The sequence below is a fragment of the Ostrea edulis genome, chromosome 1 (genome assembly GCF_947568905.1).
Source record: "Ostrea edulis chromosome 1, xbOstEdul1.1, whole genome shotgun sequence".
Classification (NCBI taxonomy): Eukaryota; Metazoa; Mollusca; class Bivalvia; order Ostreida; family Ostreidae; genus Ostrea; species Ostrea edulis.
In genome coordinates this window covers 95,735,754-95,753,188 of record NC_079164.1, presented here as the reverse complement: position 1 = coordinate 95,753,188, position 17,435 = coordinate 95,735,754, and the positions used below count along the sequence as shown (strand labels likewise).

At 36.6% G+C, this 17,435-nt stretch overlaps 1 protein-coding gene across 1 annotated transcript in view; it reads left to right on the top strand.

Annotated features, from left to right (window-relative positions):
* Positions 1-17,435, top strand: part of LOC125672652 (uncharacterized) — an 86,995-nt gene that overhangs the window by 28,659 nt on the left and 40,901 nt on the right. Inside the window, 2 exon segments of the mRNA XM_048908845.2 lie at positions 15,983-16,093; positions 16,472-17,032. Coding sequence (XP_048764802.2) covers positions 15,983-16,093; positions 16,472-17,032 — 672 coding nt within the window.

Below are 17,435 nucleotides of genomic sequence, written 5' to 3'. Positions count from 1 at the left end.
GTGCGCACGACATAATATCTCGTGCGCATGAGTTATTATCTCGTGCGCACGACATAATATCTCGTGCGCACGACATAATATCTCGTTCGCACGACTTATTATCTCGTGCGCACGACATAATATCTCGTGCACACGACTTATTAACTGTTGATTCATGCAAAAATCGGGAAAGGGGGGGGGGACTTTACTACTTCTTCAGCATCATATGTATGGCGTTTCCTAATTATAATAACTTTGCAGGGGTTCATGTTTTCCAGGGGGATCCATGGTCATTTTTTAGTTACTTTACTATGTACATTTGATAACTTCGCAAATTCTAGGGGAGGGGGAGGGGGGGGGGGGGTCCGGACTCCCCCCCCCCCCCCCCCCCCCCCTCTAGATCCGCACATGGCCGGAATCATTCAAATGGGTTTTTTTCTTTTTTTCTTTGGGAGTTTTTTTAATGCATACAGTGTAGGACTTGTCTAATACACTATTTATAGGCGGATTCAGGAATTACTGAAGAGGGCATGCTTTGTACACGGACACAATAGATATGTCGAAGTTCAAATTTTATTAGAATACAAATTGGATGTATGTGAATGCTAAGATATTAATGGTAGGTACATCGACAGGGATGTTAGGACAATGAACACCAATGGACGGGTGTTCCCCTTCTAATACAAAGAAAAATAAATATTTTTCATTCATAATTTCTGGCGTTTTGGGCAATAATTTCTTAATTAATCGCTTTTTTCTTTGTAAGATAAAAACTAAGATAACCCCCCTCTTCGTAAATTTATGGAAAATACCAAGAAAATTATGTAAATAATGCTAATCTTATGAGTGTTCTGTAGAAGCAATGACGATAGGATGTACCAAGAAGTTTAAAAAAAAAAAAACCGGTTTCGAAAGATGATGACAATTGGGAGCGATGTTTACATAGTGAAGTCTTAATATGATTGAATGGCGTACATGTAATAATGGAATATTATAATACAACTGTAAAATGTGAAAATAGCTTAAGTTTTCCCGTTTTGCATATAGTTTACAATGTATTTTTTAGTTTATATATATAGACTTTGTAGCATCTCTTTCGAAAAAGCGAAAATGACTCCTGATTTTTTTTTTTAACTACACACACACTTTGCTGATTTTCATCAATGAATTTCGTATTTCTCGCGAGGACTTCTTTCACAGTTGGATTAATAACCAGTTGATCTTTTTTAACATGTGGCATTTTTTTTTTTATTCAAGAAAGGGGGCCTATCCCAAGAGACCTCCACCTTCTGGATCCAACAATGATCATTGCATATCTGGAAGTCGTCTGACTGAGGGGAGCTATTCCAATCTAATTGCTAGGACCTTTCCCTCAGTGATTGTCCATTTCATATTTTCGATTTCACCCACATAACCGTTAGACCAGTCAGTTTCGATCTAATTTGGTACATGCAATTTGTCCTCAGTAACTAAACATTAATACTTTCTTTATAACAGTATTCTAGTGCTCTTATGCATTTGCATGTTTACATACAGGTTTTCCCCATTCATTGTGAGAGAGAGAGAGTGTGTGTGTGTGTGTGCGAGGGTGTGTGTGTGTGTTAAAAACTGCGCTGAATATGGTGTATATGAACAAGGTAATTATCCTTGTGTTGTATACTTTCAATTTATAATACGGTCACAAGAGGAAATTACATCATCGTTATGTGGAAACTTTACAGCCACATACAATTTAAGTAGAAACAGTGAGAAATGACCAGTGACCCAGGAGCAGGATTGGCCAATAATGGCTTATAAAAATTGATTACAAGTTATTGGTATTTATTGAAATCGTTTGAATTGGGTAAGCATTGTATATAACCTCTAAAAACCTTCGTTGGAAATCCACGGGCAGTCTCGCACACGTGAGCCAACACATTGAAGTTTTCTCATTTTAATGAATTATCCACCAATGAGAAAGTGAAACTCGGTATGAAAACGAAGATCATGTTATGAAAAAAAAGCAGTTGTTTAAGATAAATCCGTAAGAATTAACACGATTGGAGAAATTTCCTTCACAAAAGTGTGAAGAAGCAAATCGGATTAGGGCATACATTAATCATAAGAACAAGAAAAATTTAATGAGTGGGCCCACGGTCAGTAAGCATGTGCGAGACTGCCCTAAGGATAGCGGCAAGATGAAACCTTGCATCGCCTTTTATCTTTTCTTCAATTTGAAGCCCTATGACAACTTATTAATTTCACTTCCTTTCATATTTCTTCTTTTTTTTTTTTTTTATACTAGTATCTCTTGATATCGATAAAAATCTCATAAACATATATGATATCAGTCTGCAATTATCCATAACGCACTATCTATCAATCACTTAAACAATTTTATTGATACCTTGGCTGATTTAATTCTATATCAGTACAACAACCTCCACAGTTTTTCTTTTAGTTTTCCATACAGTTCCCGGCCAGATGAAGCACAGTCTGGCATTTGCCAGCCATTTTCTTCCATCAGAATGCGACAAATACTATCGAAATCCGGATCATTTGTATTTAAATTAGGGTGGTTAAAAGTACACTCATTTTTGCATGCATTTAAAAACCGATCATTAGACAGCCACAAATAATCCCTGGTGCCGTAATCTTCTGGTGACGTGTACATTATAACTGGACGTCCATGGAGTACGTGCTCGTTTCTTGACATTCGAATCGGATGCAAATTCCAAAGAAGCTGGATGTCGTTCAATTCCTTCTGATAAAAACACATAAGAATACGAGATAATAAGTCGTGCGCACGAGATGTTATGTCGTGCGCACGAGGTGTTATGTCGTGCACACGAGATAATAAGTCGTGCGCACGAGATAATAAGTCGTGCGCACGAGATATTATGTCGTACGCACGAGATAATAAGTCGTGCGCACGAGATAATAAGTCGTGCGCACGAGATATTATGTCGTACGCACGAGATAATAAGTCGTGCGCACGAGATAATAAGTCGTGCGCACGAGATATTATGTCGTGAGCACGAGATAATTTTTGCCTAGTATCTTTGAAAAAAAAAAATTCTGTGTCCTGAATATACCACCGTATACCACCGTAATAAACAGATGAAATGTATTACATTTTGTAGGTGTAATTTACAATGAGAATTATACGAAACTTTCCATGCACCTCGCTTTCAGGAAGCCTCAGTTCCTACTCACCTTTACATCCAATATACGCGGACGACAGTGTTGCAGGGTAACTTCCGAGGCCGAGAAATGTTGTTTACAAATATAAAAGCAGAGGCGTTAATTTGTTTTGCAAGATATATTAATTTTTATGATTATAAAATTGAATTATCAGTTATCGACTTTATTGTTGTATTTGCAAAATACGAAGTACAAGCGAGATGTGTATAAATTTTCCCAGACCCCCCCCCCCTTCCCCTTTCCGATCTAGGATTTTGATGTTCTGTGAAAATTAGATGTACTTGTAGTAGTTGTCAATGATTTTAGAAAACTTGCCTTCTCCTGCTGCCACCTTCCCCGCTTTGAAAATGATACCACGTGACTGATATTGGTGCTTTTGTTTTCTTGATTTAGTGCAAGGCGGACAATAGCTAATGAATTATCAACTCCTCACTTCATTGCTAAGGAAAGTGAAACTTTTGATGTTATAATAAAGGTACACAGTAAAAATCTGCATATATCATCAAATTACATTTTAGAAAAAAAGGTCTAGAAAACAATTGATAATTAGAAATTTTTCAAAATCTGAGGGCAATATAACTTTGGTGAAAATAGGTCAATCGATATGAACCTCAAGTATCAACATAGAGAGACCTGTACCAAAAACCCCGCTCACTATCTACAAGCGCGGAAAACAGTCTGGACAACTAAATAAGGCGGAATGTTTCAACGACGGACGGATGTACAATGGTGAGATGTATCATCTAAAATAGAATCAGGAAAAAGTCCAGAAGTGAAGACCTAACAACGATGCTAATTAATAAAAAAAAATAGTCCAGGAGTTCATTTGAGATATTTATAGCCACGGCTTGTCCTTAACCATTGAGCTTTTAATTTGCGCTACGTGCATTCATGAAGTTTCCCTATGATACCGCTATCAAGAAAAGAATCACGAGATTCATTTGTCAAATACATAATATCTGAAGGGCAATAACTAGGTCAATCGACATGAAAGTTGAACTTAAAGTCATCAATATAAAGACACATACCAAAAATCAATTTTTTTATCCATTAGCGCAGTGAAACAAAACCAATAAATAAATAAATTTAGAAGGAAAAAAAAAAAAAAAAAAAGATCTGAAAAGGACGAAAAGGGTTAACACTATATTTCACAACATTTCATGGCAAAGGCATAAAAAAAGGGGGATGCGTGAAAGATTGCATCGTCCTTTGGCTGACCTCCTGGCATATTTTTAATCGGGATGCGTGCGTGACCAGGTAGACTAGGGGTAGGAATTTGGCATTGCTTTTCATCTCGTGGCGGTGAACTTGTTTACGTAATGGAATCAGCTGATTTTAAAACGTCTAATGTTACTTGAAAATTACAATTCCAAAAAAAAGAGTTTGTAGAGACAGCCACCTGACCACTGGATGGTTTACCTGTCTCACCTGACCACTGGATGGTTTACCTGTCTCACCTGACCACTGGACGGTTTACCTGTCTCACCTGACCACTGGACGGTTTACCTGTCTCACCTGACCACTGGACGGTTTACCTGTCTCACCTGACCACTGGATGGTTTACCTGTCTCACCTGACCACTGGACGGTTTACCTGTCTCACCTGACCACTGGATGGTTTACCTGTCTCACCTGACCACTGGGTGGTTTACCTTCTCTGAATTTCCATCAAGAAAATATTAATTATTTTAAGTATGTGACCTTTCTCTCGCTCATAAGTCAATATTGAATTGTATAGTCGATCTACACCCTTAGGTATGTAAAAAGTCAACTGTCATCCAACGGTCTTATTTGGTTCGGGCTCCAGGTCGGGGCTACAATGTATATGGATCATATCGTGAAAAAACATTGAATGTTTAAAAATCTTTTTTAATCCTATCAAGACTGTGAAAACCATAGCCCCAGAAACATTTATAAACCTCAGGGAGGAAGATAATAAAGTGAAAATTGATTTGAAATAAAATCGTCTGAATATCGAGTACATGTACATAGTTATATTTATAGTGACTGGAGACCTATCTCTTATAAACCGGAAATGCTTTACATTTGAAATAAGATCTGGCTCATACATAACACAAAGTTGCTTATTACCAGTAAATGTGTCATGTCCTTGAACCGAGGCAATGTGAGCAAGGTCAAGATGTACAGCACTTGCTATCAAAAAAAGGTAAGGAATTCTGGTCCAGTAATGGATGGACAAGAAAAGCTCACAAAGGTTGCTTGTGACCAGACAAAATTGTATGACTTGGTTAAGGTCACTTGACCAAAATCAAGGTCACTAGTAAACCAATGTTAGAAATATTTGTTTTGGTGATAACCTTTGTATCAAAATACATGTACCCCTAAAAGTTCAGACTAGAAACAAAAGTTACTTGTGACCAGACATTGTTTTATGAACCAAGGTCATTTGTACGTCAAAATCAAAGTCAAGATTAGAAATATTTGTTGCTGGTTGTAAGACGAAGCTGACCAAACGGTATCATAACCTTGAACCAAGGTCATTAAAAAAACATCCAAAAAATATTAAAATAAAAATTTTGACCACAAATAAAATTGTGATACACTTGGTTATCACAAGTAGGACCTCTGAACTTTCTTTGTTGTAGGATATTTAGAGGACTTCAGGTTTATGGACCTTTTAGTTTTAAATGGAAAGCATCACGAGTAATTTTCATCTACTTTTGGCACAAAATCATCTCCTTTCAATGGGAGACATAATCTACCAAGACAATAACCCACTGGATGGAGTTGAAGAAACTTCTAGAACATATGCACGTGCACCGGATATGACAAAACAGGAAGTATCCGTATGTGGTCCCCGGTGGGTTTAGTTTTGTTCAAACCGTGGATGGAACATGAACCACAATCGCAGTACTTCTACATACATTTGTAGAATATAGAGGTAAAACTTGTGGAACAACATGAGATAGTTGATATTATTTTTCGATCGGGAATGTTTGAAATTCCAGGTAGATTAATGATAGTTAAACTTCATTTATAATCATAAGATTTAAATGAATTGATATTTGCATAGCAGTGTATTTTCCCCTCATCGAATGCCATCAGAAAATTTGAGTTTTATTCTACAATACAAATGAGAGTAATCTTATCCCGGTCACTCCTTCATCCCCTTGGAACCACAGAGTGCATTCGTGTTATGGAGCCATCAATACTGGTATCGAGTATCTATCTATCTATCATATCGAAAGGCCCGTGATTCTCACTTCAAATTTCCGAGCGTTTGGCGAAGGAGCAATCACAACCTATGTTTACAGCTTAGGTTTGACGCGGTCATGGTCCGAGCGGGACTCGAACTCACGACCTCCCGATTACGAAGCGAACGTTCTACCACTGAGCTACCGCAAACGTGTTCGGAATAAGCGGTACGGAGTGAGTAGTAAACAAATTATAGAATCATTTCATTGAGAAAATGCAAATATAAGCATTCAATGATTATTTGTAAAGATTTTATCTAAGATGCGTTATTTAATTTGACTGTCAACCTGTTTTGCGCTACCTAAGCATTAAAAAATTGGTGTTTTGTTGTTGTTTTACATCAATTTGACCGTCATGTTTGCACAATGTTTAAAGCAATAGTTTTGTGTCGGGGATTATGGCTTCGAGCCCCGCTCACACATTGACCGCGTCAAACCCATAACGTGACAGTCATTTCGCCACACGCTCCGTATAAGGGAGAGTGGCGGGTCTCTCGTATGATGCCTTACAAAGTCACGACAAGTGTTGGAACGACAAAGAACCCTCACTGCTACCGTTGTGAGCACCATGGATAGGTCAAAATTTTGGCACTTCACCTACAGCTGGGAACGTCTCGATATGAGTGAAAAGTTGTTGTAGGGATGTAATAAAACCCACCCAAACTGACAAATACGTCTAATGTACTGTCGCCATCGCACATTATTCAATTTGTCAGCACGTATTGTCAGCAGAATAGAGGTCAAAATATAACGCTTATATTTACATAAGTTTACATGAGATATTTTGAAATCGTTATTGTAATGTTCCATTTCTTTGAACTCTCCCGCCATGTATCGGCTTAGTCTGATTGAAGTCTCAATTGGTATTCTTGTATGTATTGTTTAATGTAATAAATTGGTGTTTATTCGACATATAATACATGCAAGGTTTTTAAAAAACAACAAATTTATAGCAAAATCATTTTGGAATGTATGTACAGTATTAGCACAATAAATGTAAAAAGAAATCACCTCATACTTGATTACTCTTATCCCCAGGAAACCAAGATTGAGTTTTTAGGACGATATCTTAATTTCTATAAAACAAGGTGTAAAACATCACGTGGTTTCGCTGTGGCTAGCAAAGGGACTTATGATGGAACTAAATATTCATACGACTCGGGTAAGTGGTGCGGTCCATGGGCAGTTCTCATTGATTATATAAACAAAACAAGCACATGATACTTTTGATAATATAAAAACGAAATTGAGGACTCCCTTTGTAAACTACGTTTTCTTGGTACCCCAGGTATACATTTAACCCCGAGACAGATTCTGGCGTCTCTGGGATACGACGCTCTAATTGTCGGAGGGCTTCTGAAGTGGTATAAATTTCGCGGTGATAGGGTGATAACAATTTGTTATCGTTGTACTTACACAGAAAGTCACCCAGCGTTTGCTACCTGGTTACGAGATGACCTCTACATTCTTGACATGGTATCTTAGAGCCAATGTTTCGACTTTCAGGAAGTTTCTTTAGACTGGAAAAATATTTGACTTAATTAAATGAAAATGTTTATTATTATTTATTCTGTTTTCTTTCTTAGGTCTTCATTTCAAAATTTAAAAAAATGTATGTCATAATGAAGAATGGAGTACCTGGTCATGTCATTGTGAGACGATTTTTTGGAAGCGGTGTAACTTTTCTTTGTGGATTAAATGAGCCAGTGTATGAGAAAGGGGGCAGTATATAACACCACAATACGTACTAAATGTCACAAACGTAGAAAATATTGCAAAACAGAACTTGCATCCCTAAAATTTGTAAGGGAAATATCTGAGCATCATTTTAGAAAGGTGAGGTTGTTCGTACATGTAGGACCAAGATGTCAAGGTCAGTTATGCCGACCAATCCAAGGTCAGTTATGCCGACCAATCCAAGGTCAGTTATGCCCACCAATCCAGGCGGAAGAGTAACATTCTAGATGATCATTGAACAACAATGGTATGTCTAGCCGTCATTGTCAGTTATTCTTTGAATGATTGATTGCATATTGTTTAACGTCCCGATGGAGAATTTTCCATCCATATGGATACGTCACCATTGCCGGTGAAGGGCTGCAAAATTTAGGCCTATGCTCGGCGCGTACGGTCTTTGAGCAGGGAGGGATCTTTATCGTGTCACACTACTGTGACACGGGACCTTGGTTTTTATGGTCTCATCCGAAGGACCGCCCTGTGTATTGACAGTAGAATACTTCAGCGAATTATAAATACATGCACTAGTTTGATAGGCCAGTTTTTGTTTTAATTGCACAAAAAGGTAATATCATTATATTAATGGAGACTGAAGTTTTGAAATATAATTTTGAACGTCAAAAGAATAACAAAGTGTTGACGGCTTGGTTATTGATATTGAATTTAAATTATGAATCAGCAAAACAGAATAATTATTTTGATATTTCCTCAAGTTTATTTATATAAAAATCAATCAGAATCTAATTTTGTCATATTTACTAGGTTGAAGCTAACTAGTAGTCACTAACCAAAAGACAATAAGCCCGTATAAGCTAGCAGACAATAAGTCCGTATAAGCTAGCGGCGTATAAGCTAGCGGCCAATAAGTCCGTATAAGCTAGCAGACAATAAGTCCGTATAAGCTAGCGGCCAATAAGAAAATTCAACAAAGTACTGCGAGTACTCACACGGAATACTAACAATTAGCAAATATTCAATCAAAATTAATAAAAATTTTAACAATCAATATATGCAATCTTAATTTTAAAGTTAGATATTTGAAGGCAATTGACCTCATCATTAAAAATACAATTGGTGTTTCCAATAAAAACTATGGAAACACGGGTGGTGCTTCAAACACATAATGCATGAAAGCAGAAGTGGTATTTCAAACATGAAAAACGCAGGTGGTGCTTCAAACATATGAAAAGCATAGGTGGTGCTTCAAGCACATAAAAAAGCACAGGTGATGCTTCAAACACATGAAAAGTACAGATGGTGCTTCAAGCACATAAAAAGCACAGGTGGTGCTTCAAACACATAAAAAAGCACAGGTGGTGCTTTAAACACATGGAAAGCACAAATGGAGCTTCAAGTACAAAATATATGGAAAGCACAAGTGGTGCTTCAAACACTCGGAAAGCACAGCTGAAAAGCACAGATGGTTCTTCAAACATATCAAAAGCACAGGTGGTGCTTCAAACACAACATTTATTGAAGAAGAAATGGTGCTTCAAACCCAAGAAAAGCACAGTTGGCTTGTCAAATAAAAATATATGGGAGGACAGGTGGTGATTCTAGCACTTCGGAAGCACAAGTGGTGCTTCAAACACATCAGTCCCGTGTGGATCCGGGTTAGAATAGGTCCTCAGTATCCCCTTGCTCGTCGTAAGAGGCGACTAAATGGAACGGTCCTTCGGATGAGACGGCAAAAACCGAGGCCCCGTATCACAGCAGGTGTGGTACGATAAAGATCCCCCCTGCTCAAAAGCTGTAAGCGCCGAACGTAGGTCTAAGATTTGCAGCCCTTCACCGGCAATGGTGACGTTTCCATAAGAGTGAAAACTTCTTGAGAGGGGCGTTAAACAATATGAAATCAATCAATAAATTTTGAATAAAAGTTAATTTTGTATGCAAACTAATTTAATTTATATTCTGTAAACTAATTTGAAAACACAATTGAGAGATATTCTGACAAAAGTTGAATTTCTGTTCACAAAATAGTATTTTGTCCCACAAAACTGAATTTTGTGAGACGAAATTGAATTCCAACCTAACAAAATCACTTTTGTCTTATAATGATATGTTTATGATAACTTCAATTCTGTAATGAGGAATACAAATTTTGTTATACAAAATTATCTTTCAGAAGACAAATTGTCATAACAAAATTGAATTTTGTAGACAAATGTCATTTTTGTCATTACAGAGTTAATTTTTGAATGAATATACATATATATAGGTTGAAATGCTTATATTTAACTTACTCTTTGGTAATCGGACTTGGAAGGTACGATAATAAACGAATATTTGTTGAATATACACGTAAATATTACGCTTATGATAATTCACGTGCCCTTGAAAGAATATGCAATATGTCAAATAGTTTAATCCCGGTTCTTTGTGCAGTAATTAGACAGTACTTTTTATATCATAACCTTCTTCCCCTTTTGCTAATAAATGAGAGTCCAGAGCATGCGCTTCTCACAGGAAGTCGTGATGAGAATTTTCATTTGAGTAGCCATATTTGGATCCTGTAGACTAATTTGCATACAAAATTTACTTCTCTTAAACAAAATCGAATTTTGTGTTCTCTTTTCTACCAAAACACAATTTTTGTCCACATTATGGATTTTTAGTACAAAATCACTAGAGTCTCATTTGGCGTCTTGAAACCAACATTTTGTGTAAAAATTGAATTTTGTCTCACAAATTGACTTTTGTTATCTAATTTGCAAATCAGGTAACAAAAGTCATTATTGTATGCAAATAAGTTTATATTTGTGTACCTAATTACAAAAATGAAATTTCGTCTAAACTGTTCGTTATCTTTCCCTTTCCTACAAAAATGAATTTTGTCAAAACTAAATTGATTTTCGTCCACTGAAAGATAATTTGTATAACAAAATTTATTTTTGTCTTTATGAAAATGAACCTTGATTACAAAAAGATGAAGTCCCAACTGGCGACCCGTAGAAGCTACCAGTCACTAACCAACAGCCAATGATCCCGTAGAATCTAGCAGCCAATAAGAAAATTTATCAAACTACTAAGAGTATTCAGACGGAATACCAAAAATTAGCAAATATTCGATCAAATAGATAATTTTTATAACAATTAATAAATGTATTCTTAATTATCAAGTTGATACTTGAAGGCAATTGAGCTCACCTGAAAGTTCTTAATGTTACATCACATGGGGTCATAATGAAGGTTAATAACTTAATCAAGTACAAAACTAATCAAGAGATATACAAATCTGTGTTACGAACCTATAGAACACACGCAAAGGCATACCTTCAATGCATCATGTTGGGTTTTCTTTTTTAGAATTTGATGCAAAGAAATATTAAGCTATTTGAAAGGTGCTGAGGACCTGATGAAATCTTAGAAATACATTATTTATCTCATATTAAAATGCAGTTCACCGGTAAGAACCTAATGCAATGAAAGGTGATAACGAATAGTGTTCATTGAAAGGTGAAGATAACGAACAGTGATCAATCTCATAACTCCTATAAAGGTGAGGATAACGAACAGTGATCAATCTCATAACTCCTGTAAACAATACAAAATAGTGTTGGGCAAACACGGACCCCTGGATTTATCAGAGGTGGGATCAGGTGCCTAAGAGGAGTAAGCATCCCCTGTCGACCGGTCACACCCGCCGTGAGCCCTACATCTTGATCAGGTAAACGGGGTTATCCGTAGTCAAAATCAGTGTGCCAAGAACGGCCTAACATCGGTATGAAACACGTCAAACAGCATTTGACCCAATGATAGGTTGTATTGGCAAACTAGATCGTTATAACGACCATAGAATTTGCGAAATCCTGATTTCAAACGAGACAGTTGAAACTCCTGCACCATCAACTTGTTTGTCAGTAGCCTGCTTCGATTTAAAAACTGACCATACACAGAACAAGCTCTTGCGTATCAAAGCAGTTGAGAGATGTAAACACCATATGCGGTAGTAATAGAATATTGCTAGATAAATATGAGAAGTTGAAATCACCCCGTTTGTCATGAAGTTGAGTTAATATCTAATTTCAATAAGATATCTAAGTATGAAGCAGAAGTCGATGACCCTGTAGTGTCTTTTATTTCGAGTTCACTGGGATATAATGAATCAACATATGAATGACAATTATTGAATTATTGTTATTAATAGCTAATACATCGTCGATATATCTAAATGTCGAATTGAAGGCCACAGCAAGAGATTGTTTCTTCTCATGTAGAAGTTTGCTTCATAGGAATATAAAATAGGTTAACTAACAAAGGAGCACAATTCGTGCCCATGGGAATTCCAACAGACTGTTGGAAGACCTGATCACCAAAGACCACGAAGACATTGTTAACTGCTGGAACTCCAGCATATTTTTATTTCAAATTCAAAGAAATTGTACATGGAACCAGAGTGGCGTTTAACAAAGTAATATTTTGGATGACTGATCACTAGATAGGAATATTTGCGTGTTCCATTTTTGTTGAAGAATCAACTGTCTATGATGTCAAAAAGTCTAGTCTTTGATTTATCGCGAGGAATGGTCGTGTAAAGAGTTGAAACGTCATACGTTTTGATGTTGATTTGAGAAAAGTTTTGTGATTTCAAGTTTACTAAAAGTTCTATAGAATTTTTTAGAATCCACATTTGATGTACACCACTTCTGGTATATGTAGTCGGACAGCACGTTTGAAGTTTCTCCTTCACAGCTGTTGATATATTCGTTAGGAGCAAAGATAGGGACTGGGTAGAACATTTACTGCATCCAGCAATGTATCTTTGTGTGTAAGTGGTTTTATTAAGTTTAGGAATCCAGTATAGGTACGGTAATTCATATTCATCCGACCCATTCTCATAACTCCTATAAGCAATACAAAATGAAGGGTTGGGCAAACACGGATCCTTGGATATACCAGAGGTAGGATCAGGTGCCTAAAAGAGGAGTAAGCATCCCCTGTTGATCGGTCACAACCGCCGTGAGCTCTATATCTTAATCAGGTAAACGGAGTTATCCGTACTCAAAATCAGTGTGCCAAGAACGCCTTAACAATCGGTATGAAACAAGTCAGACAGCATTTGTTCCAATGATAGGTTGTATTGGCAAACCAGATTGTTATAACAAGCATAGAATTTGCGAAATGCTGACATTAAACGAGACAGTTGAAACCCCTGCACCAAATATGATTTTAACAATTATGAATCGAAATCTGTAGAATACCGCAGTGTTTTTCATGCACTAAAGAGGTTGTTTAAAACATTCATGAATTAAAGTTTGAATTTCATCCTAATTATGTACTTGCAATATCGAAATTTATTGATGACCTCAATGTCGCAGGTATATTTGTTAAAACCACGTGATCAGTAAAAATATAAAATATCATCGTCCTAAATATGTATTTTAGTTCATTATTTTTTTATCAAGTATCAGTGAAGTTCCAGAATATTCTATCCGCCCTAATAAATGATGTTTTTCAATTACATAATATTTTCGGTGAAATTTCCATTGGCCACATTAACTGTAGTGGGCTTTTCAATATTGTGAAATTTCCTTCTTCTCCGTACTCGCCTATTGATGTAAACACAACCTTATATGAACGTGTGCAAATAACTTGACAACCGGAAGTACATCAAACATGCCACACAATATGACTCGAGAAATTGGAATGTATCGAAATATTGTTAAAAACTGTAGAATAGAGTCTCACAAATCGTAAGCTGCAGGTTGTAAATTCATATATTTACTAAGAAACATATGATATTTTATTTACGTAAAGAAAGCCAAGAAATGTTTAGAATGATCAAAAATGTTGCGAAGGTGAATCACTAACGCATCTGCACCATTACAGAGATCCTAATAAGTTGTAGCCCCCCCCCCCCCCCCACCACCACCACCACCACCATCGGAGAGAGCTACATTACTGCAGCTAATATGTCACCTGTACTTTTCGAATGTTTGAAGCATCACCTGTGTTTCCATATACATGTATCTGTAGTTGATATGGGGTCTGTGCTTTTCATATGTTTGAAGCACGATTTGTGCTTTTGATGTGTTTGATTGATTGTATTTTTCACTCATATGGAGACGCCACCATTGCCGTGAAGGGCTGCAAAAGTTAGGTCTATTCTCGGCGCTTGTGGCCTTTGAGCAGGGAGTAATCTTTATCGTGCCACACCTGCTGTGACGCGGGACCTCGGTTTTTGTGGTCTCATCTGAAGGACCGTCCCATTTAGTCGCCTCTTACGGCAAGCAAGGGGATACTGAGGACCTATTCTAACCCGAATCCACACGGGACTGATGTGTTTGAAGCACCACTTGTGCTTCCGAAGTGCTAGAATCACCACCTGTCCTCCCATATATGTTTTATTTGATATGCCAACTGTGCATTTCTTGGGTTTGAAGCACCATTTCTTCTTCAATAAATGTTGTATTTGAAGCACCACCTGTGCTTCATATATAAGGGGATACTGGGGACCTATTCTATCCCGGATCCACACTGGTACTGAGGACCTATTCTTACCCGGATCCCCTCGTGAAGATGCAAAATTGAGTTTGGTCTTCAAATTGAATTTGGTCTGCAAAATTGAATTTTGTCTTCAAATTGAATTTTGTCTACAAAATTGAATTTTGTCTTCAAAGTTGAATTTTGTTTACAAAATTGAATTTTGTTTGCAAAATTGAATTTTGTTTACAAAATTCAATTTTATTTACAAAATTAAATTTTATGATGACAGTGGCAACTTTTGTCCACTGAAAGGTAATTTTGTGTACCAAAATTTATTTTTGTCGTTTGTTATGAATTTTGTTAATCTGAACTCATTTGTCAAGTACAAAATCACAAGAGTCTCATTAGATGCTCGTAGCTTCAGCCTAGTACATATTCATGCCCTTTTCTTATACGCTGACTCAAATGTACTTTAATATATAAATATTATCGGATTGCTAAGAAGATATGAAAGGCTGTCGGGGGCGTTGATAACTTGGAAGTAACCAAGGATTGGCGGCAAGGTCAAGAAGATCGAACCGCATTATCTTACACTATTCTATTATTGGTAAAGGTATCAAGTCAGAATCGGGGATCAATTTAGTTTCAATTATCAGTAAAGTCAAAACCTTGACGATACATGATCAATGCAATACATCTAGGACGAAACATTGCGTAACCATTTGTTTTAAACCGAATACATTCTGTAGACACGCTTACAACGAAACCATTTTTTCTCAGTACAACAGTGTATCATTCTTGTTAACAATGTAGATTATTAATATTTGTCGTTTTTTTCATAGTGTGTGATATTTGTTTATGTAATATATGTCTCTTGATAAAGACGCGGGTTGTATCGAAAATTATATATACATATATATATATATATATATATATATATACACTTAATCTGTGTTTGGAAACTAATTTCGTGCGATTATGACATAGTATTGAATGTTTTTTCTGTACAAGATACGAACTGTATTACAAACGATCATAATTCCTATTGGACATATAACCCCCTCCCCCTGAACATTTTCGTTTATACAAAATTTTTAATGGTATCTCAATTAGGCGTTTTTAGAAGACTCAAACGGATTTAAATGAAAAGAATGACGTGTGTGTTTTTTCCCTCTTGTTTTGATTTGACGTCTATCTTCCTCTTGGAATACTGAAGGCGGAAGTTTTTTCCAATTTTCCAATTCTATCTGTTAAAATGAAACCAATATTCTTAAACCTCATAGTTGCTGTACACAGAAATAGTACGATGTATATAGAAGTATCATTTAAATTCACCGTGACAAGCAAGAAGGCATCCAAAATCTTACTATACTTGGTTATCAAAGAATTTCCGAAGTTGGTCAAGACGTCAGATAAAAGGCCAGATCGGGGCAAGATTAGAACATTTTACACCGGGGTCCTTGGCCGACATGCGTCAGGCTTTTCTTCTTCTTTCGTGCGCTCTTGTGAGCCTGAGGGGCGCACATAGCGCTGCGACCACAGCAGCGCCCTGTAAGTTTCACCTTATTTTTCTTTGTAAACATAAACTGTGAAATATGCTGTAAATACATAATGATTATCATTGCTAATGTATATAGCAACAGTATTACCGTAGAATATCTTTTTCGATCGGAAAATTCAACCAAATTATGAATAAGTTTTATTCTTAAAGAATAGTTTACTGAAATTGATTATGGATGAAAAGAATTTTCTTTTGAAATAAAATTGGTAAACTGATATCCTTATCATTCTTATTTCGACCCCGTACATGGTGATGTAATACCTTGTAGGATTAAATCATTTGAAAGTTTCAATTCTTTTATGAGCAAAACTCGTTTTCCCAAAATTTGGTAGAAATACTGATTTTATTTCTTCTTTCACTATTTGTAGCATGTGGCACTGTGCCGGCAGATATTGTGTTTTTACTTGATTCTTCGGGATCTGTTGGTTCCTCAAACTTTAATAAGCAGCTAGATTTTGTGAAAAAATTTGCTAACACGTTTGACATTGGACCTCAAAATGTGCAGATTGGTGTGGAGACTTTTGCCACGACTCCCCACCATCAATTTTTCATGAACAAATATCCATCCAAATCTACATTATTAAACGCCATCGGTCATGTGCCCTACCAATCGGGTTCCACACATACAGATTTGGCTTTGAAATATATTATGGATCACGACTTCAAACCGGCTGCTGGGGACAGAGACCACGTGGTCAATATCCTTGTTGTGATGACCGATGGTCAGTCCAATGACCGTCAGGCCACCATCACACAGGCCAACAAACTCCATGGAATGAACATCAAAACTTTCGCCATTGGTATTGGCAGTGGAATTAATCGTGCTGAATTAGGACACATCGCAACTGACGACAAGCACGTCTTTACTGTTTCCAATTTTGATGCCCTGAACACCCTGCAAGCAGAATTGAAGAAAACGGCTTGTGAAGGTTGGTGTATTTTTTTAAATGTAATAATCATATTGCATTAATTGATTGATGTTGAACGTTCCACTGAGAGTTTTCTACTTATACCGAGAGAGAACCAGCTGTAAGTGACGCGTCACAAATTTAGACCTTTGCTTTATCGTCCAACGTCTACCATAATATCGAGCCCCGGAATCTTGCAACAAACTCAGACTCAAATCAAAATTTCAATCACCTGCAAGATGTTCATTACATTCGAACTGAAACTCTTAATTTGCGGACACTAGAAATTTGATGAAGCGATATTGAATAACAATTTTATTTTAGAATGATTTACTTTTAAATGATTTTATCACAATATTCAGATTTTGACTTACCGGTAAACTTAAAATGTTTTATGATCCTGAAGCCGGATCTCGTTTGATAA